At 49.6% G+C, this 24,144-nt stretch overlaps 1 protein-coding gene across 3 annotated transcripts in view; it reads left to right on the top strand.

Annotated features, from left to right (window-relative positions):
- Positions 1-24,144, top strand: part of CDK5RAP2 (CDK5 regulatory subunit associated protein 2) — a 185,290-nt gene that overhangs the window by 129,996 nt on the left and 31,150 nt on the right. For all 3 annotated transcript variants that reach the window (XM_047768275.1, XM_047768274.1, XM_047768273.1), the window contains 5 exons: positions 4,663-4,894; positions 8,561-8,692; positions 12,978-13,554; positions 15,284-15,516; positions 22,592-22,640. In XM_047768275.1, coding sequence (XP_047624231.1) covers positions 4,663-4,894; positions 8,561-8,692; positions 12,978-13,554; positions 15,284-15,516; positions 22,592-22,640 — 1,223 coding nt within the window. The remainder of the gene's footprint in view (positions 1-4,662; positions 4,895-8,560; positions 8,693-12,977; positions 13,555-15,283; positions 15,517-22,591; positions 22,641-24,144) is intronic.

Below are 24,144 nucleotides of genomic sequence, written 5' to 3'. Positions count from 1 at the left end.
ACCCTGACTTTAGGCGCAGGGATGAGAACCTAGGTTTTATTTTTGTACAGACTTTGTGTCTGAGAGGTACTGTTCTGTGGGCTTTGTCTCCATTCTCTTATCCTTACAACTTCCATCAGAGGCGAGAAAGCCAGGTCCCGAGTGCCCATAGTCAGCCAGCTGTTAGGGGGGCTGAGCGGGCCCCTCACTGTGCCTGCCCTTGCCCTGGCTCAGGCTCTTCTCCAGCCTGAGCTGGCCCAAGGGGCAGGGTCCAGTTTTGGTGGGTCTGTGGTCTGCTTTACCAAGATGCTGTCTCTGAGCATCGCTTCAGATGCCATCAGATATGCCAGATTATTAAAAGCCAGAATCTCCTGGCAGTGTTTGATTGGACCTTTCACTAAAACCCTCTTGGAGGGGTGGGGGCGGTGTGGAGGATCCCCTGAGCAGGGAGCCGTGAGTGTTCTGGTAGAGGGGGATAGGTCATGTTTGTAACAGAGTGCCAGCAATGGCTGCGGGTATTCTTGGTTCTGATGAGTGTTTTGTATCTGAGAAATCAACTGTACGCACTGCTTCATAGCATCAGAATAGAGAATTAAGTTTATTTTCTGACCACTAAATTACTGCTTTTGTGCATACCAAAGAGAGTTAGATATATCATTAGCAAAATTGCTTTTGATTGTTTTAAATTATGTACCCAAACTGTAATTTCTAGAAAAAGGTTTTCTAAAGATATCAGTAGAGACCAAAAAAAGAAAGAGAAAAAAAAAAAGACTGCCATTATATTAACAGTACTCGAGATGCAAATTTGTGCAATTTGGCTAGAATAGAAATGCTCTCATCTGCCCCAGCTAGTTTAATTTGTACCTGTGTATTAGGAAAACTAGATGGGGTGTGTGCCTGTGCCTGTGTGTGTGTGTGTGTGTGCACACGTGTGTGTGTGTGTGTGTGTGTGTGTGTGTGTGCGCGTGCGTGCGTGTACATGGACACGTGTCTGTGGTTAACCCCTCTCTCCCCATTTGTGTGGGAGATAGCATCCTATGTTCAGGGAAATTGGATAATAAAATGAACTTAATTTCCCCAAATATATTGAAAAAAATTTTTTCATTTGGAATTAGTATTTTCAAAAGGAAGGCTACTGTGTTTATTTTTTAGCATCTGGTATATATGCCAGGATTGTGCTAGCTTCTATCCGTAAATCATTGCGTTTATCCTTCTCAACGAGCATCTGAGTTGGGTAGGTATTACCTACATTTTGCATATGAAGAAATAAAAGCTCTGAAAGGTTCAGAAAATTGTCCAGAGTGATTCAGCCATTGGGAGGAGTAGGGGTATAGTGTGAAGTCTGGTTTCAGAGGCAGGCAGGGGTATTCATAGCCCGCTTTTCTCAGGAAGGGAGGAGCCCTCTCATCCCCATCGTGGCCTCCAGTCTGTGCAAAGTAGAACGAAACTTTACGGTTTTCTTTGTGGTCTTTGGTCAGTCAAGGAGTCAGTAATCCTAGAGCTTAGGCTTGCTCTTGCATCCTGTTAAAAAGAACATCTTTGCAGCCCAGGGGTAAAACAGGACGATGGGAGAGACTTCTGGGTTAGTTACCAAGGCGAGATGAGGGGCTTTACAGATAAATCCGTGGCTGCACTGGGCCTGGCCGCTTACCTGCTGAGTCCTTGGGTCAGTCACCTGACTTTCAGTGGCTCGACTGGGGCCAGTGTGACCTGGAACCCGAGGCTGGCATGCTGGCTCAGTGGGGCAGTGTGCGGCAAGTGCCTCCTGCCTTGTCAGCGGTAGGAGCTTGGTGTGTGGGTGTTCCTGTCCCTCGTCCATCCCCAAGGGAGAAGTTCCATTACGACATCTTTAATAAGATGGTAGGTGGGCCTCTGTTCAGTGTCCAGAAGGTAGCATTTTGTGTTGTGTTATTTTAGAAGCGGCATCAGGGTGACTGACGGCAGTCTTCCAGCCTGAAATTGGCTTTGGCATTTGTGCACTTGCAGATAGCTTCTCTGCTGCCATATGACACACAGATTTGGATCCAAGAATAAAGATTGGTGGAGACTGAGGACCAAGCAAATGACTGCTATTTTGCAGCCCTCTTTGATGTGGCATCCACCTCCTCCTAAATGGTCCCCTCACCACCTCAGACTGTTCTTGTCCTTGAACCTGTTCTTTTTTCCACTTGCCTGGAATTTCAGGGCAGAAAGAGCCTCACTTTTCCTACCAAAGAGCTAATTTAGGCTTCATCTCTCTAATTTTCATACTGGACTGGTTGTTTGACATCTTAGTTCCCTGTCCAGAAAATAGGCATGACTTCTACCTTGTGAACTCCAGGATTGCAGACTTTACCTGGATTATGGGAGAACATTCTTGAAGGAGTTTCATATTCTAGAACATGCAAGAAGGGCTCCTGCCTTTTCTTTCCTTCTTGAGAGACTTTGCTGATTGCCTCATTCCCAGGGTCCTTGCCATTACCAGCTGTGGTCAACATTAGCCGCATATCCTTGTCCCAGACAGAAGCCCTAAACCCATCAGTAGTCACTTCTTGTTTCCCCACCATGCACCCCTAGCTGTAGGCAACCACTAAGCTTTTTCCTGTCTTTATAGATTTGCCTGGTTTAGATATTTCATATAAATGGAATCATGTGTATGCATTCATTGGTGACTGCCATCTTCCACTTAGCATAGCGTTTTCAGAGTTCATTCATGCCATGGCATGTACCAGTGTTTCATTTTATTTATTCATTCATTAGTTGATGGACATTTGGGCAGTTTCTGCTTTTTGAATAATATATAATGTTGCTGTGAACATTCATGTACAAATTTTTTTGTGTCCATGTGTTTTATTTCTCTTGGGTTTATATCTAGGAGTGGAATTGCTTGGTTATGTAGTAGCTCTGTTCAATATTTTGAGGAAGTAACAGACTCTTTTCTAAAGTGGCTGCAGCTAGTTTATGGAAGTTTTCACTAACAATGTACGAGGGTTCCAGTTCCTCCACGTCCCCACCAACAGTTGTTGTCATCGTTTTGATTTTAACCATCCTGATGGGTAGCAGGTGGTGGCATTTCATTGTGATTTGTTGCATTTCCTTGGTGATGAATGATTTGAGCCTCTTTTCATGTGTTTATTATCCATATGTCTCTCTTCTTTTGAGAAATGTGTATCAGATCCTTTGCTTATCTTTTAATTGAGTTATTTGTGTTTTTATTTTTGGGTTGTTATAGGTTTTGTTTTTTTAAATCCTAGATTCAAGTCCTTCTCCTCAGCTTTTGGATCTGTTCAAAATTCCCCGACTTGAAAGACACCCCCACTTGGCCTCTTAAGTTGTTTGTATGTTCATTCTACACATAGTTGTTGAGCACCTGCTGTATACCAGTTCTTGAGCTGGAAGCTGAGGATAGAGTGTGAGTAAGAAGTGCAGATCCATGAACCTTGGAGCTTATAGGCCAGGACACAAGATAGACAATGAACAAGAAGCTGCAGAGGCATTTAGTTATAATGGTCCTAATGTTTTCCAAGGAGAATTACAGGGGACAGTGAGTATGTGACACGGAAATCAGGGCCCATTCTCCTGAGGAAGGCACGCATTTGATTGGAGTCCTGATGAGTGTATTGGGCTTGGTGGGAGAGGTGGGAGTGGGCATGAAAGAGGGTTCTAGGCAGAGGAGATGGCATATGCCAAGGTCCTGAACTGGAAGGAAGGAGGGTCCATTTTGAGGAACTGATGGAGGTCTCTGTGGCTGGAGAGTAGGGGACTGGGGGAGGGGCAGTAACTCAGGCTGCGGTCATGCACAACGTGTGGGCTGTTGACTTTGACCTTTGTCATATGAGAACTGGGGAACAGTTCACGTAGTTTTAAGCAGGAGAGAGGTAGGCTTGCCTGTTTCGGTGCAGTCTGGCAACGGGGAGAGCAAGGGCAAGAATGAGTATGGGGAGATCCCTCAGGAGGCTGTTGCTATGGCCCCCGAGAGAGCTCACAGCATCTTGGAATTGGGTGGTGGCAGGGAGGACAGGAAGAGTCAAAAGAATTCAGAGACCTGGCAAGTGATGAAAATGGGTGATGTGTATGAAAGGGAAGTTTAAAAATGGCTCCAGGCTTGGGCTCTGCAGTAAGTGGAAGGTGGTGTGATTCACCAAGACAGATGTTGTTGCAGTGGTGTGGCTGCGGGGTGGGGGCGTAGGTGATGAAAGGAGAGAACCGAGCCTTCAGCTGACTTGAGAGTGCCCATGGGCCATCAGAAATGTGTAGGGTAGGCAGGTTGGGAGCTCTGAGCCTGAGAAATAGCCACTGGACTAGTGACCCAGTAGCCCCTGAAAACTTTAGGAAGGGGTGGTTCTGGTGGCCTGGCAGGGTGGGAGGCAGATTGACTTAGGCTGAGGTGGGAAGTGAGGAAGTAGACAAGAAGCTAGAAAATGTTTCCCGGAAGACGGTGCTGGGAAAAGGACTGCCATGGAGAGAGCGTCTGGAACATGCAGGGAGATAGCGGGTCAGGGCCGAGAGGGTGTTGACGAGGAAAAGCCTGGCACTTGCCCATCAGAGGAGGGGCCTGCTGAGACTTGGCTCTGTAGGCTGGGGGTGAACAGAGATGCCGTTATCTGGATGGCCGCTTTGAATGCTGTTGTGTGAGGTCGTCACGGAATGGCCACTATGCGACCAGAAGAAGTATATTCACCGTTCACCTGTGTGTGCTTTCAGGATGCTAAGAAGTCCCGCCTGCCCATCCTAGTAAAGCCATCACGTTCTCTAGGAAGCATGTACCGGCTCCCTGCCCCCCAGGACGTGGTGGCCCAGCTACAGGGCCGGATCCTGGAGCTGCAGGGGGAGCTGAAGGAATTTAAAATTCACAACAAGCAGCTTCACCAGAAGTTAATTCTGGCTGAAGCAATGATGGAGAAGAGGCCAGTGCCAGACAGAGCACCCCCGAAAGGTAAGCAGCAAGAAAAATGTATCCTCCATGAGCTGGGTGCACGGCCCAATAGGTCGTCCTGAAACATCAGCCTCATTCTTGGTTTGGAACTGCAATATATTGAGTATAAATTTCATGAATTGCAGTGACTAATCTTGACTCTTGACGAGCCCACAGTCGAGGGAACACACTAAGGAAAGTGATTTCATTTTATTCTGAAGGGGAAAAGGGGGACTTGTGCTCCCAGGTCCTGCAAAGTCACACACTTGGGATCATCTGGGGTCCCCACCCCACCATGGCACGACTTGAATCTGGGACCTTTCTGGCTCCATTGGTGGAAGCCTCCATCCTCGTTGCAGAGCTCTCTGGATGTCCAGGCCATGTTTGTGTGGATTCCTCAGGGCTAATTCCAAACCCTTCTGACCTTAGGACCTCCTCTAGAAGTGATCCGCATCCCTTCTCACTTTGACTCTGCTGTCCCTCCTCTCCCGGGAGCTCCCCAAGTAGCGGTCATGGCACAGAGTGTCAAGCTGGGACCCCATAGACTCGGAGGGAGCACCTCATCAGACAGAGGTGCTTAGGATTTGGCCCCTTTAAGAATCTGGAGAAAGCTGAGGCCCTCACAGAGCCATGCAGATGAGCACGTGCTTATTAGCCCGTGTGTCATCTTCAGAGGTTCGGGCATCCACAGAAGCACTTAGGTTGACTCTTGATTTTGAACTTCTGCTGAAGGGTGTATTTTAGGAATGTATTTGGAAAGTGTGCATCAGGTCCTCCAGTATGCCAGGCACTGGGGAGAATGAACAAAGGACACCAAGCTCACATTCTCGCAGGGCAAGGAAGACAGTGGCTGATGAGCACGTGTGTCATGTGCGAGATGATCAGTGCTGAGAGTGAAGGCCGGGTGAGGGGCACGGGTCATGTGGGACAGGAGTCCGGTTTGCTAAGGTACATGGAAGCTTAGATGGTGCCTCTACCTCCTCAATGAGGCGACACTGGAGCTGAAACCGGGAGGAAATGAGTGGGCTCGTTATCTTAGGAAGTGGCTTCCTGGCAGAAGGAACAAGGGCAAAGGCCCTGATGTTGCTGTGAACTTGAGTGAGAAGTTGGGTGAGTAGAAAGGAGGCCAGTTATGTGGCTGCAGTAAAGGGAGAGGCAGGGAGAGGGAAAGGGCCTGGGAGGTGGCAGACCCTCTAGGCCAGGCTAGGGCTTTGTCTCTTACTCCAGGTAAGACTGGAAACAGCTGGAAGGCTTTGAGCAGTGGAGTGACCTGCCTGACTTACGCTTTAAAGCACGAGCTTTAGCCCAAGCTCGATGTGGGTTTTTGTAAAGTTTATGGGAGCACACTCATCACATTCATTTGCATGTTGTCCCGGAGAGCATTTGTGCTCTGGTGGCAGGGTTGAGTAGTTGGGATGGAGACCCCGTGGCATTCAAAGTCTCAGATGTTCATTTTTTGGCTTTTGAAGAAAAGTGAGCTGACCTCTGCTTGAAAGGATTGTTTTGTTTTGTTTTGCTGGTTTTTTTGTGTGTATGTTTATAGGGCCACACATGTGGCATATGGTGGTTCCCAGGCTAGGGGTCAAATCAGAGCTATAGCGGCTGGCCGACGCCACAGCCACAGCAATGCCAGATCTTTAACCCACTGAGCGAGGCCAGGGATCGAAGCTGTGTCCTCATGGATACTAGTGGGTTCGTTTCCGCTGAGCCACAAGAGGAACTCCAAAAGGATCAGTTTTGATGTAAACCTTTGCTAGGATGGCGTTTCAGCCCCTGAGATGGAAGAACAGGAGAGCCAGGCTTAGGGGGACAGGAGGTATTTGGTTTGGGACGATTGACATGCCTGTTGAAGATGGATAAGTCTGGAGTCAAGGGGAGAGGTTGGAGCTAAAGCTAGAAGCTTAGGACATATCAACATGTTGCTGGTGTTTGAGGCTCTGAGGCTGGCAGACAGCGGGAGTAGGTCCGGGAACTGAGACAGGACCTGGGTGGTGGGGACAGCCAATGAGGGAGGAAGGCCCAAGAGAGCCCATGGCTTCAGAAGCTGAGTGAAGATCGGATAGGCCATGTCCAATATTGCTGGTGAGACAAGTAAGACAAGGATTGGAGGTTGGCCTTGAGGGTTAGCGATGGGGGAGTCATCTGGTGCCCTTGAAGGGAGTTTCCCTGGATGGGCGGAGCTGATTGGCACGGGTTCCAGAGAGAGGATGGAGGTGGGAATTGGAGACAGCGAGAACAGGCACCTTGGGGGAGATTCGCCACAGGGAGGTGTAGAGAAGCAGGGAAGTTGGGAGCCACGTGGTCCCTGAATCTCAAGGGATCTGTGAATCGGGGCGATGGGTGTCTACAGGCAGGTGGGATAGCGGTGGTGGAGTCTGACAGCATGAGCTGCACAGCTGGAGTTCTTAGGGAAGAGACAGAAGTCTGGGGAAGTGCTGGTGCAGAGCAGAGCTGCTCACACATTTCCAGACAAGGGATGTAGGAAAGAAACATCCACCCTTGGGGGTGCCGCAGAGCAGCCGTGTTTGCCAGGGAAGGGTTCAAGGCCAGGGAAGGGTTCGAGACCAGGGTAGTCGACAGCATCCGAGCGGGGGAGCTTCAGAGTGGTTCAGGGCTGGGAGGTGACTGGGAGCCTTGGCCTGCCCGGGTGGTAAAATAAAGTAAAACGAGTGCCCCTTACCTAGTGAACCCCACTGTCCACCGTAAATACCTGATCTCATTGAATCCTCCCGGCAATCCTTTGAGGCAGGTACACTAATCATTCCCATTTTCTCGGTGAGGCAGCAGTTTCAGAGGTAAAGTGACTTGGCCACAGTCACACTGTGGCTGGACATCCCAGCCTAGATCAGAACCCGCTTGCCTGATTTCAGAGCCTTTGCTTTTGCCCTATACTGTTTCATGGAGCCTCGTGTATGCGAGTGTGCTGGATGTTATGATGACCTGTAGCCAGAGGTGTTTTCTGTTTCATGGTAGGTTCTCTCTTGGGTTTACCACACTTGAGCTTTTAAGACAGGCTGGCCTTGGGTAGGGTTGCCCGTCCCTCCCTCCTTTTCCCCCAGCATCCTCCATCCATCCATCTACCCATCCAGGTTTTACACATTCAGTGAAGACATTCCCCGAGCCCCTGCTGTGTTGCTAGCCTCGCGCACAGGCTGTAGGAGAGAGAGGGAGGCGGGAGGGGCCGTCTCTGCCTTTGCAGGGCTCCCCATCTAGTGGGGCGGGGGCCGATAATTAAGCACACCACTGTGGTGGAGTGGGGGCAGTTTGGAGAGGAAAGATGCAGAGAGGTGACTCAGCTGCACAGAAGCCCTGGCACCTTGCCCAGGGCTTGCCGTTTGCACTTAACCATGTTTTGATTCCTTGCTGAGACCCTGGGGTGCGTCAACCAGGTGCTGTTTCTGCAGCTGCCCGGAAGCCCTAGAGCTTCTCGGGAAAAGTGGGCAGGAGTCTATAGAATTCATTTTCTCACTCATAGTTTTTTGAGAGCCTGGACTTAAACCATTTTAGACAAGCTGCAGTATATTTATGCTTTTTATGTCCTGTTATGGCAGCTCGATAGATTAATTTTATCTTATAAATTGCATTTTGCCTCCCCAGTGTTTTTATTTTCCCTGTTGTATCTTTGTGTTCTTCTTATTTGTTGGCTAAGTTTCAAGTCTATGGTTTTATTTTTTTTTCTCTTTGTAGATGCTGTAGCCCAGCCCCTCGTGGGAGCAGCCTACCAGGATAGCCTCAGAGAGCAGGAAGGACCCAAAGCCATACCCTGCATCTGGAGAGACAAGGAAGGGGCCACCGATCAGCAAGCCCGCCATGAGACCGGTCAGAATTCAGCCCCCTATGCATATTGGACAGCCACCATGTGCTGGGCACTACTCAGGGTGTTTCATATATAAAATTATCACTAAGCCCTACAACAGCCACCTTAGGGCATCGTCATTATTCCCAAGTAACACATGAGAAGGCTAAGGTTTTTAAAAAGAATTGATCCAGGGCCACCCCGCTGGAGCTTACAGTCCGTTTGTCTGACACTTTTCTACCAGGCTGCTGGCTGCGCTCTGGTGGCTCAGCCTCAAAGGACACGGCGCCCGCCCTTAGGGGCGTCGCCACCAGCCGGCCGTTGTCACGTCCGTGCGGCGCTGGTGGTTGTTGGGTGTGCGTGGTTGGCCTCTGGCTGTGACCCTGGTTCGTGGGGTTTTTCGGGTGAGTCAGTGGGAAAGGCATGGACACGTGAGCAAGACCCCAGGCAAGCCATATCCTTCTTAGAATGAGGAAGCACCACAAGCATACAGAGAAGCACAAAGGATAACACAACAACATTCGTGATCCCATTCAACTGTGAACAGATGCCTACATTTTTTTCTTTTTACTTCAGATCTTTCCCCCCCTTCATTTAAAAAAAAAAAAATCACCATTAATGTGGCCCTAATTCACTCTAAGAAATCATTGCCTTCAGGAATCCTGAATTTGTCAGGGACCATTGAGAATGCTGGCCTCTGGGGAGATAAAACTTGTTCCCAGGCTTCTGAGGATTCTGAGCTTTGAGGACAGAGCCACCCCACCAGGTAATAAAGTGCCCCTTAGCTGAATTGTAGGAAGGTCCAGAACGGCAGTGTCTTCGGACTTCTTGTTCATAGGTGATTACTAACGGCTTCCTGACTGGTGGGCAGCTTCCCTTCTCTCAAATCCCCATCATTTCGTTTTCCTTTATGTGCTTCTAGAACGTTGCACAGGCTGTTACCTCTGCCTGGGTTTCCCCCCTTAGAAACTTCATCCTTTGGGTCTTTGCTTAAACGTCGCTTTCCAGGGACGGCCTTCCTGAACCTTCCTGGGAGCCCGCCGTGGTTTGGTCTTGTAGCGTCTTGCTCAGCGACTGCCCCCCTGCGAGGCTCAGTCTGTGTGTGGTGCCTTCCCCGCCACGTCTCCCCCAGCAGCTCCTGGATGGATACTTGAGAAACGAATGACAGGGGTTCCACAGATGTTATTGGCCTTCACATTGAGGGTTGAGGAGTGTCCCTCCTCTATCATGTGCCCCCGACACAGGAGCCCCTGGGTGCAGGAGGGCTATGCCAGGAGGCAGAGTTCAGAGTGTTGGAGGGGGGCTGCCTGGCTTTGATGGGGGCTCTGCTGCTTCCTCATCCAGAACCCTGAGAGAGTTCTTTTCTCTGAGCCTCAATTTCCGCTTCTGTAAAGTGGGGTCACTAATGACACCTCACAGGGTCATTGTGACGATGAAATGGAACGTGGGTGAGGTGCTGGGTGCTGGGGCTGGTCCCACCACGAGGTTACACATCCTGCCGCCTTGTTAACCTGAGGTTCACACCACACACTACAGCTTATAATCCTCCGTCTCTCATACCCTCTGTACAGGGACTTTTTTTTTTTTTTCTTTGTCTTTTTAGGGCCGTACCCTTGGCATATGGAGGTTCCCAGGCTAGGGGTCAGATGGAGCTGCAGCTGCCGGCCTACACCACAGCTTACAGCGACACCAGATCCTTAACCCACTGAATGAGGCCAGGGATTGAACCTGCATCCTCATGGATACTAGTTAGATTCGTTTCCGCTGAGCCATGACAGGAACTCCTATGCAGTGATTTTTAAATGAAAATATCCTCCTTTGGTCCTTAACAAGGGCTACGGAGAAGAAACTGTGAAGCCCCATGGCTGTGCTGATGCTGTGCTGTGAGATTTGCTATATACTGGCGTTGGAGCCTAAGAAATCCGATCCTTGCTCTGGGAAGTCACAAATTCCTGTAGATTAGGGGCATCTCTGAAGTCAAAATTATGAGCGTCGTGTCTGCATGTGTTGTGAGGAGCAGAGTTTAAAGTGGAGCTCTAAGTGTGAACATGAGGATGACCCGTCCCCACCGTAAGGAGGTGTGCACATGTGTAAACATCAGAGCTGACCACAGTCCATATCACAGGCGGACATTTGTATGGAACTTACACTTGTCTTTGCCTCGCGATGACTTAACAAAAATCATCAGACCTGATCTTTATCCCCACAAGTGGACATCGCTCCTTGCCATGAAATTCTGTTATCATGAGGTTGTTAGAGCAAAGGTGTTTCCTTGTCTTGGAGGGTGAGTCCCTGGGGAAAAAAAGCCTTGTTGAGATTCCTCCCTCTGTCCCTCTTATACTTATTCAGCTGGCGGTACTTACGGAGTACCTTCTCCGCCCCGGGCCCTGTGCCAACACTGGAGAAACAGCTGAATGACATGGCCTCCACCCTGAAGGACCTCTGAGACGAGGGATTCTAACACATTTTGTACAGGAAAAATGCTCTATTAGAATTGCTTCCTTGAGGTCATGTAGCAGCGGCTTTTTCTAAAATAAAAAGGTTTATTTTATGGTATTTGCATCGTGAGCAGAGAGACAAGAATGGGCTTAAAGCCACGAGGAACAGCTGCGGAAGCCAGAAGTTGGAATATACAGTCTGACAAGGATTTGTGTCTGCTTTTCCTTCTGAGGGTCTCCTAGGTCATGTCCTCCAAACCACGGTGCTGCCTTTGCAGTTTTTCCCCAGGTCCTGCTCTGATAGGCATCCTCTTCCATCTTTTGAACAGTTTCAGGGAAGCAAAGGGTGTTCAGATTAGTTGGTTTCCTTCACTACTGTGTGCCAGGCACTGTTAGCCTTTTTGCAGATACGGTGCCATTTGATCCTAAGAACAAAAACAGAAGCCTTCGCATTAAAAAATATTCTTTCCATTTTACTGGTGAAACTACTGAGGCTCAGAGAGGCTGAATCATTTGCCTAAAGTTGTACAGCTAGTAAGTGGCAGAGCCAGAGTTTGAAACCAGATCTGTTGGATTTTAGAGATGAATTTTTCTACTAGATTTTGCTGCCTCTTAAGTGTTCAGACAACATCTTGTATTGAGCTGAGCTTTCCCTAGACAGCAGGCAGTGTGTTGTGTGGTTAAGGACACAGGCCTTGCAGCTGTAGACTCAGGCCTGAACTTGAAGCCTCACAGCAAGCCTGTTAGACATCTCTTTGGGGGGCAGCTGAGGCTCTGGGACAATGACTGACTTACCTCAGTCTCTGCACCCAGCAAATAGCAAAGCCAGCTGTGCCCTCTTCTCTGGCTTCAAAGCTGAATGTTTTTTCTGCAGCACCGCTTCGCCTCCCAAAGGAGTTTGGCTGCATATCTGGGGGTTTAAACTAGCTGTAAAGGAAATATTTCCTGGCATGATTGTGAGTCAGCGAAACAGCTCACTATGAAACAGCTCGCTACAGGGACATCACTGCATGTCCCTGAGATTTGTGGACATGGAAATGAGAAGACAACACTTCTGCTGTGGATTTATTTTAGAATTACTGGTCTTTAATGTTACTTCAGTCATTGCCCAGTATTTGTCACCCCTTCTTTCACGTCTGGGCTGGGCCTGGTACTGGACCAGGCACCAAGAATGTGAAGGCGAAAGGCCAGTCCCTGCTGGGAAGGAACTTGCAGTCCAGTGAGGGAGAGAGGAATCCAAATAACCAATGGCGATGTAAATAAATGAATAAGCCAAATGCATTTCCTGTGCGGGCACCCAGTACATGGTTCGTCTGTCTCAAGTGTCATGTATAAGGTGCTGTGCAAGCACAGAGGGGAGTGACTGTTGTGCCTAACTTGAAGATGGGCTCACAGAGGAAGGAAACTTAGATTCGGGTGTTGAAGGATGAATAGGAGTTCACTGAGGAGGAGTAAAGTAGGCAGCCAAGCATATATTCTGGGCAGGGGAAATAGCACATGCAAAAGCACAGAGGCATAAACAGCCTCATGTGGGCAGTAATTATGGATAAATTAGGAGGGAATCTCCATAGGTGGTGCCAGGGAAGGTTCCTGAAAAGGTGACCTGGAACTAGACCGTGGAGGGTGTCAGATGCTGTGAGAGGGAGTTTGGATTTAATCCTTAAGATGTGGAGGTATTGCTGAGTTTTAGGTGGGATCAAGGCTGAATCCACTTTTTAGATGAAGAAGGGTGGATGGAGAGGTAAGAAGGGAAGACTAGAGCCAGAGGGGCTAGTTGGGGGCTTCCTGCAGGCGTGGTGGCTGCTAGAAAGGATGGAGGGGATGGATTTCAGCAGTGGAGATACTGAAGTAAATGCGGTTTGGTTTTCAGACTCAGAAACTGACCAGCCTGATGACCCTGCCGTCTTGCTGTCACGTGAAGAGAATCCTTCTGAAGATTTTCTAGGCCCCACTTCCGTAGCCACATACTTGAGTTCTAAGAGTCGGTTTTCCACTACAGATATCGTGGTTGGGACCAATCAGTTGGAGAACATTGATACCTCAGATGATAAAGAAAACTTGAAACAGAAAATCTGTGACTTGGAAACTGAGCTCGAGGGCTACCGGAATTTCATGTTGCAGCTTCAAAAGCACTCCCAGTTCAGTGAGGCCATTATCACAGTTTTGTGTGGCACAGAGGGGGCCCAGGATGGCTTGAACAAGTCCAGGGGCAGTAATGATGAGGAGGAAAGGACCTTTTCAAGTTTGCGCCAAGTACGTTATGTGAAACACACGAAAATCCTCCATCCGCTAGCCGCAGAGACGATTGACGGCAGGGCGCTGGAGAGCCTCAGGCAGCAGCTGGTGGACCAGGAATATGAGCTGCAGAAGGAGCAAAATTTGAACATGGAACTTTTCAGTGAAATCCACAACCTGCAGAATAAGTTCAGAGACCTCTCACCCTCAAGGTAATCCCACTTCTGCCAGCTCCCACTGTTTAAGTTTGCGGTTCCCCCACGTTGCCACTAGGTCGGTGCCCATGAGCTCAGAGGAGTCTGGCCTGTGCTGGGGTGGCTCGTGGTGCCGTTAAGGCAGCTCCACCCTGTGGAGAGGTGACATGTGAGACCACAAGGAACAGTGGCTGTGCGTGTAGTAGTCTTGTGTCTTCTGAAATTGACTGAGCAGATTTTGCCCTCCTCAGGTTGGGGACTCAGCGTAAAGATTTTGTACCAGTCACTTGGTGAGTTATAGTACGTTTGCTGAATGGCAGTGTTGACTCCCAACCCTGTTACTGGCTGTTAATGTGCTGGGGCCGGGGTGGGGTGGGGGTAGGGGGTGCACCAAAACTGATGTCCTAGGCAGGGTGGGAAGAAAATAAATATTTTCCATATCTTTACCCTTTTAAGGTCATCATAGAGAAATAAGCCTGTGTTGAGAATTCTTAGGTGATGAAGATATGTTTTATGGGCATAGATATATACGGTTTTGCTTCATGAGATATGACAAACATGGGATCATTTGTAAAGCTGACCTTCATTTGTCACTCATTTGAGACAAACACATTGCTGTAAATTGTCAGGAGCCAGAGTGCATTTTGCAGGATTTCCCAAACAGTGCGATTGCAGGCAGCTGGTATTTATTGAAAGGCAGTTGTGTCAGGCCCTCAGCTGTAGGCGCTTTTCTTACTTAAGTCTCACAATCACCTGGGAAGGAGGTGTTTGCAGATGAGGAAATGGAGCCTCAGTGAGGCTGCCGTGCCTGAGAAGGTGGCCCGGGAGGATTGGCAGAGCTGATGCTCGTGCTCTTTCTCATCCACCAAATGCGCCCCACCTGCAGTGCTGCTGTCACGTGATCTCTCCATGTTCCGTGGGGTCAAAGGTGGCCATCGTTTCAGGGCCCAGGGAGCAAGGTGAACTGAAGGGTCAGGGACTCTGCCCAGCGGCACTGGGGCCAGCTTCCCGTGGCCCCTGTTGGTAAGGAAGGCAGAGCCATGCTTCTCTGAACATGTGTTTTTCTCGGTGCCACCTAATACCTGTGGGCTCACGGATGTGGTGTAGCCAGAGCTGGGCTGCGAAGGCAGAGCTGTGTGAGTCAGAAATCTTCACCATGGAACCAGCTTTGCCACCTCCGAGAGTCAGTTTTCTCCTCTGAAAACAGGGATGCTCATCCCTTTGTCAAGAGACTGAGAGGAGCAAATAACTTCTTAAAAACGCTGAAGTCGGTGGCCGACGGATCACAGGCGCTCCGTAAATGGTAGTCAGGGTTATGATTATTGTTTGACCTTTGGGTTGAGAGAGTCCTGTTTTTGTTTTCCTGCCTTAGACTTTTTTTGTTCTTCATGAGAATTTGCGGTGGGTCCCCTGACCCTTGAAGCTCTTGTTTCTACAGTTCGCAGTAGTATTTTTGAAGAGTGTGTGGAAACTAATTGTTCTCCTGAGTCCTTGCCAATCTGTCCTTTAATTGGGGGCTTCATAAGGTTAAAAATATTGCAGAAGAACCTTTGTTCCAGCATTTGCTGGCTGTTTTGAAATCAAAGGAGGAGTGACCTTGTACGGTTTCGCTTTTTCTGGAAGTGTATATACTTATACAGCTGCAGGCTTTTCAAAATTGTGCTCTGTCATTTTTCCAATTAGTGTTAAGGTCACAGAAATTCAATTCTAAAATGGTCCAAGCGTTTTCTTCTCCCCCTTTCATCAGATACGATTCCTTAGTTCAGGCCCAAGCCAGGGAGCTCTCCGTCCAGCGACAGCAGATTAAGGACAGCCATGGCATCTGTGTCGCTTACCGTCAGCACATGACCGCCATGATTAAGGCGTTTGAGGAGCTGCTGCAGGCCAGTGACGTGGATTGCTACGTGGCCGAGGGTTTCCAGGAGCAGCTGAATCAATGTGCAGAGCTGGTCGAGCAACTGGAAAAGCTGTTTCTCAAGGGTAAGTCTTAAGACACGCGAGGAATTGATGCAGGGGCCCAGGAGGAGCTCACTCCGTGGCCTCACCTTCTGCCCGTCTGCTCTGGCCTCTGTTTTCTTCCATGTGGTTGGTCTGCACTGTTCCAAGCCTGGGCGCCAGTGGAGATGCGTGAGCGGCTGGACTGGTGAGACACTGCCACATGGTTGCCAGTTCCTTTGAGTTTTCAAGAGAAGATGGAAACCAGGGTTTGGGGGGTGAAAACTCATGGGTTTTAAATGTTGGCAGTAACAAGCAAACAAGAAAACCCGTGTGCTTTCATTGGTTTAAAAAAATATTCACAGCTCAGAGGTGGTCAAAGGCAGGATGAAGAAAAACCTTGCTCAACATTGACTGTGTGCTCGGTGCTTTAATAAATGTTCTTGCATTAATTGCCGTTTTTGAGACAACAAAGAGCTCCCTTATACCCTCTATCCGCTTCATTGGTTTTGTCATATTTGCTTTGTAATTCTCTCTTTCTAGATAGATACATGCACACATACCTACACACACATTATTTATAGTCTCTCCTAACCCTGTGAGAGTGGATGTGGTTGGTCCCTGCTCCTTGGGGAAATCCCTTCCTCCCTTGGCTCCTAAAAAGACTCTTCCCAGAGTCAGTTCTTCCTCCTGGCCCCCTGGCTGCCCCTCTGAAGCCCTGCCTTTGGCGTATATTCCGAATCTGAGCGGCCTGCAGCACCTCGCTGCCGCCCTGGCTCCAGGTGGCTGCCTTCACCTCACCTGGCCGATTGCAGTCCTCTCCTCTTGCCTCTGTGCTTCCTCCTTTGTCCCGCAGTGGTCCATTTCCACATGGTCTGAGTGGTCTTTACAAAAGTCAGGTCATGACCTTTCAATGCTCAAAATCAAAGCGAGTTGTCAGAGTCGAGTTAAATCCTGGACCTGAGGCCTTGGCACAGTGCTGGTTGCATTGCCCTTGAGCCTGAGTGCTTACTAGTATCTACTTGTTGTGAGCTGGAGGTTTCATTCTCAGATCAGCTTGTTTTATGTGATGAACTTGGGCTTAACGGAGGGAGCTCAGCTGTTCAAGGTCACACCTGACTTGACAGAACCAGGATTTGACATCAGTTTTTGTGCCTTCAGACATACACATAGATGGTCCTCAAAGGTCCACATGTGTTCAGGGTGATGCTGAGATAGAACGGGGGCTAGTTTGGCCTTCTGGGCCCAGGGCATGTTTTTTTCTTCATTTTTTAAAAGGCCCAACAGCTTAGGCACCTTGCAGGGTGATTTTCTAGTACCAGCCTCCGGGATCTCTTGAAGGCCAGGACCCGGGAGCACTTGAGTTTTTTCCATCTTTATGAAATCCACTTTCTTCCGGCTAAGGTTTTCCAAATAAGCTAGTTTCCATTTTACTATTGGAGGTGTAAGTGGGTCCTCAAGGTAGAGCTGTGTCTTCCTGGTCCAAGGCATTTTCCTCCTGTCTCTTTTCTTCCTACAAGCCCTTAACCTGGGAGTGGGAGGCTGGGAGAGATGGCCTCTGGCATCAGATGCCCGCCCTCACCCAGCTGCACCCCCGATTTATTTTTTAAGTTATTTACCTGGACAAGTCCACGGAGATCTCACGTCTTGCTTCCTGTGGCCTTTGGAAGCAGAAGCGTTTCAGACCTAGCAGACAACACAAACACAGAACTTAATTTTCTTCTACAAACGGCATAAAAGTCCCCGGGTCTTTAACAGAGCTGGGTCTTTCTGGGATGCGGTCTAAAGAGTCTGGATCCTGAATTATGAGATGAGGTTACCATAAAGTAGTTTTATATTTGAGGTAGTTGCACCCTGTGAGTTCTTAAAAAATTTAAATGTAGCCTTTTTTTTTTTTATTAATACAAAGCAGTACATATTTATTGTGAAATAACAGATAAAGCACGCCCGTAATTGCATCATTTATACAGCAAAACATGAACACCCTGGAGTTTATACTTTCCAGACCTTTTTTATAGGCATGTGTATTTTTGGTAGAAGTAGGACAATTTGCGGCCTCTCCCTTCGTTCAATTATAGAGAACAAATGTTAGTCTACAGTGTAGGTTTTAGTGGCTGCGGAGCATTCCTTTGTGTGAACGTGCCATAATTAATCATTCCCCATTAGATGGACGTTTACGTTGGTTCCAGTTTGGGGCTCTTCTATGGAAGACTGAATTGGAATCTTTGTGCATATCCTTGCAATTTCCTGAAGAATCTTTAATTGGTAGGACGCAAGAAGTAGGATGATGTGCTTTCTAAATCCTTATAAGGATTAGAGCTGGCAGTTTCACTAGGGGTCCGGAACCCCACGAGAGTTTGTGAGTATGGGCGCTTTTCTGGGGTGAGGGTCTGTAACTTTTAGGTTTTCACAGTGGGTGGAGACCCCCACACAGATCAAGGACTGGTGTTGAGGCCCGGGTTTTCTACCATACCCTCTTCCGTGGTACCTCCCAAGACCAGAGGTGTAAATCAGGAAGACGGCGTTCTGTCTTTAGGTTCTTTTGAGTAAGCGCCGAGGAGGCGTGTAAGAGAGTCCCTCTCCTCGGTGAGGACTCTGCCCCGGTCCCTTAGCGCTCCTTTGCCTACAGGGATGAATCTAAAGCATCCATTTCTTTCAAGGCCTCCCACAGTCTGCCTTTTCCAGCCCTGTAACCTTTGAAAAATAATGACAGCGATGGCAGTGGGGAAGGAGAAACGATGAGGAAGACTGGTCTTCTTCAGGGCTTGGTGTGTGCCCAGCATTGTTCTCAGCCTATGAGGAGGTACTATTTCATAGCCTCACTTATTTTTTATTTTTTTCCCTTTTTTTTGGGGCACACAGTGGTATATGGGGAAGTTCCCAGGCTAGGGGTCAAATTGGAGCTATAGCTGCCGGCCTACACCACAACCACAGCAACACGGGATCTGAGCTGTGTCTGTGACCTACACCACAGCTCACAGCAACGCCGGATCCTTAACCCACTGAGCGAGGCCGGGGATTGAACTCACAACCTCATGGTTCCTACTCAGATTTGTTTCTGCTGCCCCACAACGGGAATTCCTCATAGTCTCATTTATTAAATGAGGAACAGAGAGGTTAATTTACTTTCTCATGGTCACCCAGGAGGTGGCTGAGTCTGGATTTGAGCCCGGGCAGCTCGTTTCCGCAGCCTCACCTCCTGACCCCTCTGTTGTCCTGCTCCTCACACTCCTGTCTCGTTGGGTGTGTTGGTCAAGCGTGTCCTCGGGCCTGGCCTTGCATTTCCTCACTTCTGGGACTCTGTTCAAATCAGCCCTTTTCTGGAAGGCTTTTACTCCCTCCCTGCTTCTGGGAATTCCACCCGTCCTCCAGGAAGCTGCCTTTGTTCACTCCAAGTAAAAGCAAATCTGTTCATTTTCTTTGTGTCTGGCTTGTTGGGCGCTCGCAGGCGGCATCACATCTGGCCTTGAGATGGAGGCCACGTGCCGGGATGGGGAGACCAGAACCTTTGGAGCCAAAGAGACTGGAGTTCAAATCCCAGCTCTTCAGTTAAGGGTCCGATGGCCTCTGTGAGGCAGTAGCAGCTGGCTGGCAGAGTTATTGGCAAGGACTAAAGCATCTGGTGTCCTGCCTGGCCAGTAGTGGGAGCTTGGGAGGTGACAGCTCTGATTTCTTGGAGGCACATTTTAGTTCTTCAGAGCACAAGCTCCTGGAAGGTGGGGGCCTTGTCCTGGCGTCCTAGCCTTGGAGGGGCCAGGCGTGTGGTGCCCAGGCAGGATTTGGTGACAGTGCTGAGAGTTTTTGTGGCATGGACCCTATTCTGGGGTTTCTGGGGCACCCTGGGATTAAATGGCCTCTGCCTCTGTCTGGCAGGCACAGCTGAGCTGGGAGGGGGGCCCCTGTGAACTCTGAAGGGGAGCTCCCGGGGGTGGGTGGGTGGGTGGGGGAGGATACCAGAGCTCAGTGTTCTGCACCGGAAGGGTTCATGGTTGGTGAGGAGGGTATTTTAGGAGGCAGAATGGGGCATGCCAGCTACGGTCATCCTAGTGAACCCGGCTATCCAGTACAATGACAACTTTCTCGCCCAAGTAGCCCTGGAACCTGCCTGCCCCCCACACAGGCTTTAGAGCCTCCTTACCTTTATGACAGTTCTTTCCTGCCTCAGAGATACAGATCCCTTGTCACCTCCTCTGAATCCTTGAACGGTCCAGGCTGGGTCGTGCTTGTTTCCTCCGCATGTCCTCCCACGGTAACCCAGGCTCCCCTTGTCCCAGCGCTGTTGTGTAACTGCCCACCGTCCCCGCTCAGCTGTGAACTCACTGGGGGCAGGCCCCTCATCCGTCTCTGTAGTCGCTGCGTCTGGCGCAGGCACCTGGGAGGATAACTGTAAATATGTAACATGAATTACCGGTGAGATGGAAAGGAAGAGACGCTTGGGTCAGGTAGGAGGTGTCTGGCTCTGGTGCTTGAACTTAACTTTGTACGATTGATGGGTTTCAAGCTAGGGCGCAGTGTTTCAAAAAAGACTTCTCACGCAGTGGCCACGTACAGAGGGGTCAGTGTGGGGAGGAGACTGAAGGGGGGTCCACCCGCAACAAGGCTGCCCTGCATCATGGTTCCCTTGCTTGTTGAGATGTGTTAGTGGGTAATCCGATGTCTTTTTTTGTTGTTGTTGTTGTTGCTATTTCTTGGGCCGCTCCCGCAGCATATGGAGGTTCCCAGGCTAGGGGTCAGATCAGAGCTGTAGCTGCCAGCCTACGCCAGAGCCACCGCAACGCGGGATCCGAGCCGCGTCTGCAACCTACACCACAGCTCACGGCAACGCCGGATCGTTAACCCACTGAGCAAGGGCAGGGACCGAACCTGCAACCTCATGGTTCCTAGTCGGATTCGTTAACCACTGCGCCACGACGGGAACTCCAAAGACCTTTTTTTTTTTTTTTTTTTTGCCATTTCTTGGGCTGCTCCCGCGTGGCATATGGAGGTTCCCAGGCTAGGGATCGAATCAGAGCTGTAGCTGCCAGCCTAGGCTAGAGCCACAGCAACGGAGGATCCAAGCTGCGTCTGCGACCTACACCACAGCTCAGCTCACGGCAACGCTGGTTCTTTAACCCACTGAGCAAGGGCAGGGATCGAACCCGCAACCTCATGGTTCCTAGTCGGATTCGTTAACCACTGCGCCACAACGGGAACTCCCCCGATGTCTTTTCATGTGGGAAGATGAAGCCCACCACCACCTGCTGCATACTCCCCAGCTCTCAGGCGTATCAGTAAGATTAGCTTGAGAGGTGGGAGCAGTGTTTCCATGATGTGCTTCCCACGCTTCTGGAATAGCCTGACCAAAGTACCCTATCACCTGTGTGAAGGCAAAGTCCACCCAGAAATTCAGTGCGCCAGTTGTGCCGATCTCCTTGTGAATCCCACAGGAACATTTTGTCACTTGCGTTTAAAGAGCTCTGTGGTGGGAGGGGGACTAGTGGAGGGTGATTGTTGAGCCTGTCCACGGCAGTCCGCAGTCTGGGGCTTCCAGTCAGGTGTTCGTGATGAAGCTCCCCCCTTGCGGAGGAATGCAAGGACAGAGAGCAGAGCCCTCAGAGCATCCCCTGGGGTGCGGGCCTGTCCACTTCTCCCTGCCTCTTGGGGAGGCAGAATATCACGCCAGTTCTAGGTCAGGATGGAAGTAAGAGGATGGGGACGTGGATTCGTGGTTGGGCAGCTCTGAGACTGTCTCCGTGTCTGTGGCTTACCCGCAGGTGCAGTCAGGTAGGTGGGGTGTGAACTGAGCCGAGTGGGAGCATGCAGCCTCCTGCGTTTCCACGTCTTCCCCTCAAAACGGAGATCCCGACTCTGTGCCCGTAGGGCTGCTGTGGCTCCCAAGGAACCCCCCTCAGGGCCCGGAACCCACAGCGCCCTGAGTGGCCGTGACTCCCCAGCTCTCGTCGTGTTGACAGGCCCTGGGTGCCCAGCAGCCAGCCTGGTGGGTGAGGAGGCGGCTACCCTGCGGCCTTGGGAGTCTGTGGGTGGGAACACAAGACACAAAGCAAATGTGCCTGTCTCCCAGGATCTTTTCCTCTGCACTGTGTGTTTGAGAACTTTTCCTTTTGGGAGTATTTTGAAAATGGTACATGTGAGGGCAGTTTAATTATAGTTTCAATTTTCCAGTACAGCTGTAGAAGGTTTGTTTTTATTTCTTTAGCCACACGTTCATTTCTTCAAAGAGCTCATCCCAGTCTGCAATTTCCAGAGTCCTAAGGTATTTTGAAAAGAAAGTTGTTCATCTCTCTGAGATCTGGGCTCATGCGCTCCGTTGACCCAGCGCACAGTGACTCGCAGGGAGCAGAGCGTCTTCCCTGGCCGCATTCTGAGCTTCGTTTTCTTTCGTCATTTCTTGTAGTCATTCCCCTGCTGCGGACGCCAACTTTTCCAGCTGCACTCATAGCCTCCTTTTCCTAGTAAACCCCCTTCTGAGAGCCTTTCGGAAGGAAATCATTTAAATGCAGATAAAGCTGTATGCACAAAGATGTTTATTTTTTTTATAAAAGTGAAAAATTGGGGGTGGCCTAGATGTCAGCCAGGGAACTGGCAGAAAGCGGTACATGTCCGCCTCCAAGGAAATATTTATGTACTCACGAAACATGATGCTTCTAAAGCCGGGATGGTAAGAGGAACGCACATGGTAAAATACAGGGTGAAACATGAGATCCTGGTACAGCATCACCCATGTCAGGTCAGGATGCACCGGAGAAAGAACAGAGAGGAGCCAGTGACACGTCTGTGCTGGGTCCGTGGACAATGGGATCCTCTTGTCCTTGATTCTCTTGCCTGTTTCCTGTCATGAGCAGGATTCTGTTAGTATCATAGGTTTAGAGGAGGAGGAAGAGCTACACCCAGCATCACCTTTGTGATTGCTTTTGGGACTCAGTGCTGTCACCGTCCTGGAACTAGCGCCAGAGCAGTTACAAAGGAAAGCCTGTGGTCTGAGTGTTCTTGGTAATCCTGCTTTAAACGTCCGGGACTGTGAGACAAGTGGAATTGGGCCTCTGCAAATGTATGAACAAGAAATTATTAGGGAGTGCTGTAAAAAAAATGTTTTCCTTCTTAATGTTATTTCTGCTTCCAGGAAAATCTGGTGAAGTGGAAATGAACACCCAGAAGGAGCTGAGAGAGAGGTGAGTGTGTAGCATTTGGTCACAAGGCCTTGCCGGGTGGGTGTGTCTGCTGGCTCCCTACTGTTCTGTTAGCTCCCTGCATCTTGTATATAAAGCAAAAACACCTATGCAACTGACATGGTCATACCAAACCTGGAGTTCATGCTCTGTGGCCTGCAGTCTTTGTAGGCTGCTCATGGCATCCTTCTGTTGGGTGATTTGACCCAGATGACACTTTCCTCTGGTGTCTGGGTACCTGCAGGATGAATTCCAGACGCCTGAGCCTGACCCACATTTCTTTTCCATCATGTACCTCGCACTTCAGCCTTAACTGATTTTTGATTGGTCTCCAGACCATGCCTGTGCCCAAGCTCTGCCCTCTGCCTTCTTCCTCTTGTAATTTAAAAATCCTTCCTCAGGGTCCATTTGCATGGCAATGGACCATACTCTCCCTGACACACCCTCCCCCATCTGTCCCGGACACTGGGATCAGTGGGTCTTCCTGCAGCACGTGGCACATAATTACACTCTAGCGCTTACCACGCTTACCACGTGGGATTACAATCTTTTCCACCTTTCTCTTCCACACCCAGAAGTCCTTGAAAGAGGTAAGGAGAGAGCATTGACTAGGTGTTAATGTGTGCCGGCTGCTGCCCTAGGCACTCTCATCCTTTATTACTGACCCTCCAAGGTGAGCATTATTCTCAGTTTACGATGAGGAGCCTGAGGGTCAGAGTTGCATACTTACCATCAAAAGGCAGAGCTGGGACTTGAACTTGTATCGGTTGAACTCCAACCCCTGGGCTCTTAGGCAGTGTTATTCTGCATTGCCTTTGGAGGGCAGAGATGGTCTTTAATAAATGTATGGCTATTCTAGCCCTAACGGTTCCACATGTGGTTGGAACGTAAAAGACGTTCATGGAATAAGTGGATTGTTGACACTCTTCACCTGGGTCTGTGGCCGACTGGGAACGTCAGGGTCTTGCCCTGCTCTGTTACCTAGTTGAAGGTTCTTACCGTTGTTAGTGCTATTGACGTTTCCTTCTTTGGAGAAGCGACCCTTTGGGCTCCTGGGCACAAAATAAAGAAACAGAGCCCGGCCTGGGATGTAGAGTTTTCGATTTTATTGGCATCATTAGAGTGAGCAGGCAGGAGGTATCACAGCTCACGGGAGGACATTTTAATCAGGGCTTTTGTAGGTTTAGAGGAAATACTCCTCTCCCTCCAGGGTTTTCTTAGAGATCCCTCCGTGTTCAGCCTTCCATCTCCATCCTGATAATAATGGATCCCATCCCATCGGCAGGCTGCAGAGAGGATGGTAAGGGCCTCCCAGGTCAAGATAGTCTTAACTGAGATCTGATGGGTGAGGCTCCAACGTGGTCTTTTTGGGAGAGTGTCCTCACTCAAGGTGAGGGACATGTGGCCCCTTTGAGCAGCGTGGCTGGTGCAAGGAACATGAGGCTGGAGAGGTGGGCAGGGCTGCCTTGTGCTGGTCCTCAGATGCTTCATTAAGAACCCACATCTT

The sequence above is a fragment of the Phacochoerus africanus genome, chromosome 2, assembly GCF_016906955.1.
Source record: "Phacochoerus africanus isolate WHEZ1 chromosome 2, ROS_Pafr_v1, whole genome shotgun sequence".
In the NCBI taxonomy this organism is placed as follows: domain Eukaryota; kingdom Metazoa; phylum Chordata; class Mammalia; order Artiodactyla; family Suidae; genus Phacochoerus; species Phacochoerus africanus.
This window is presented reverse-complemented; position numbering and strand designations above follow the sequence as displayed.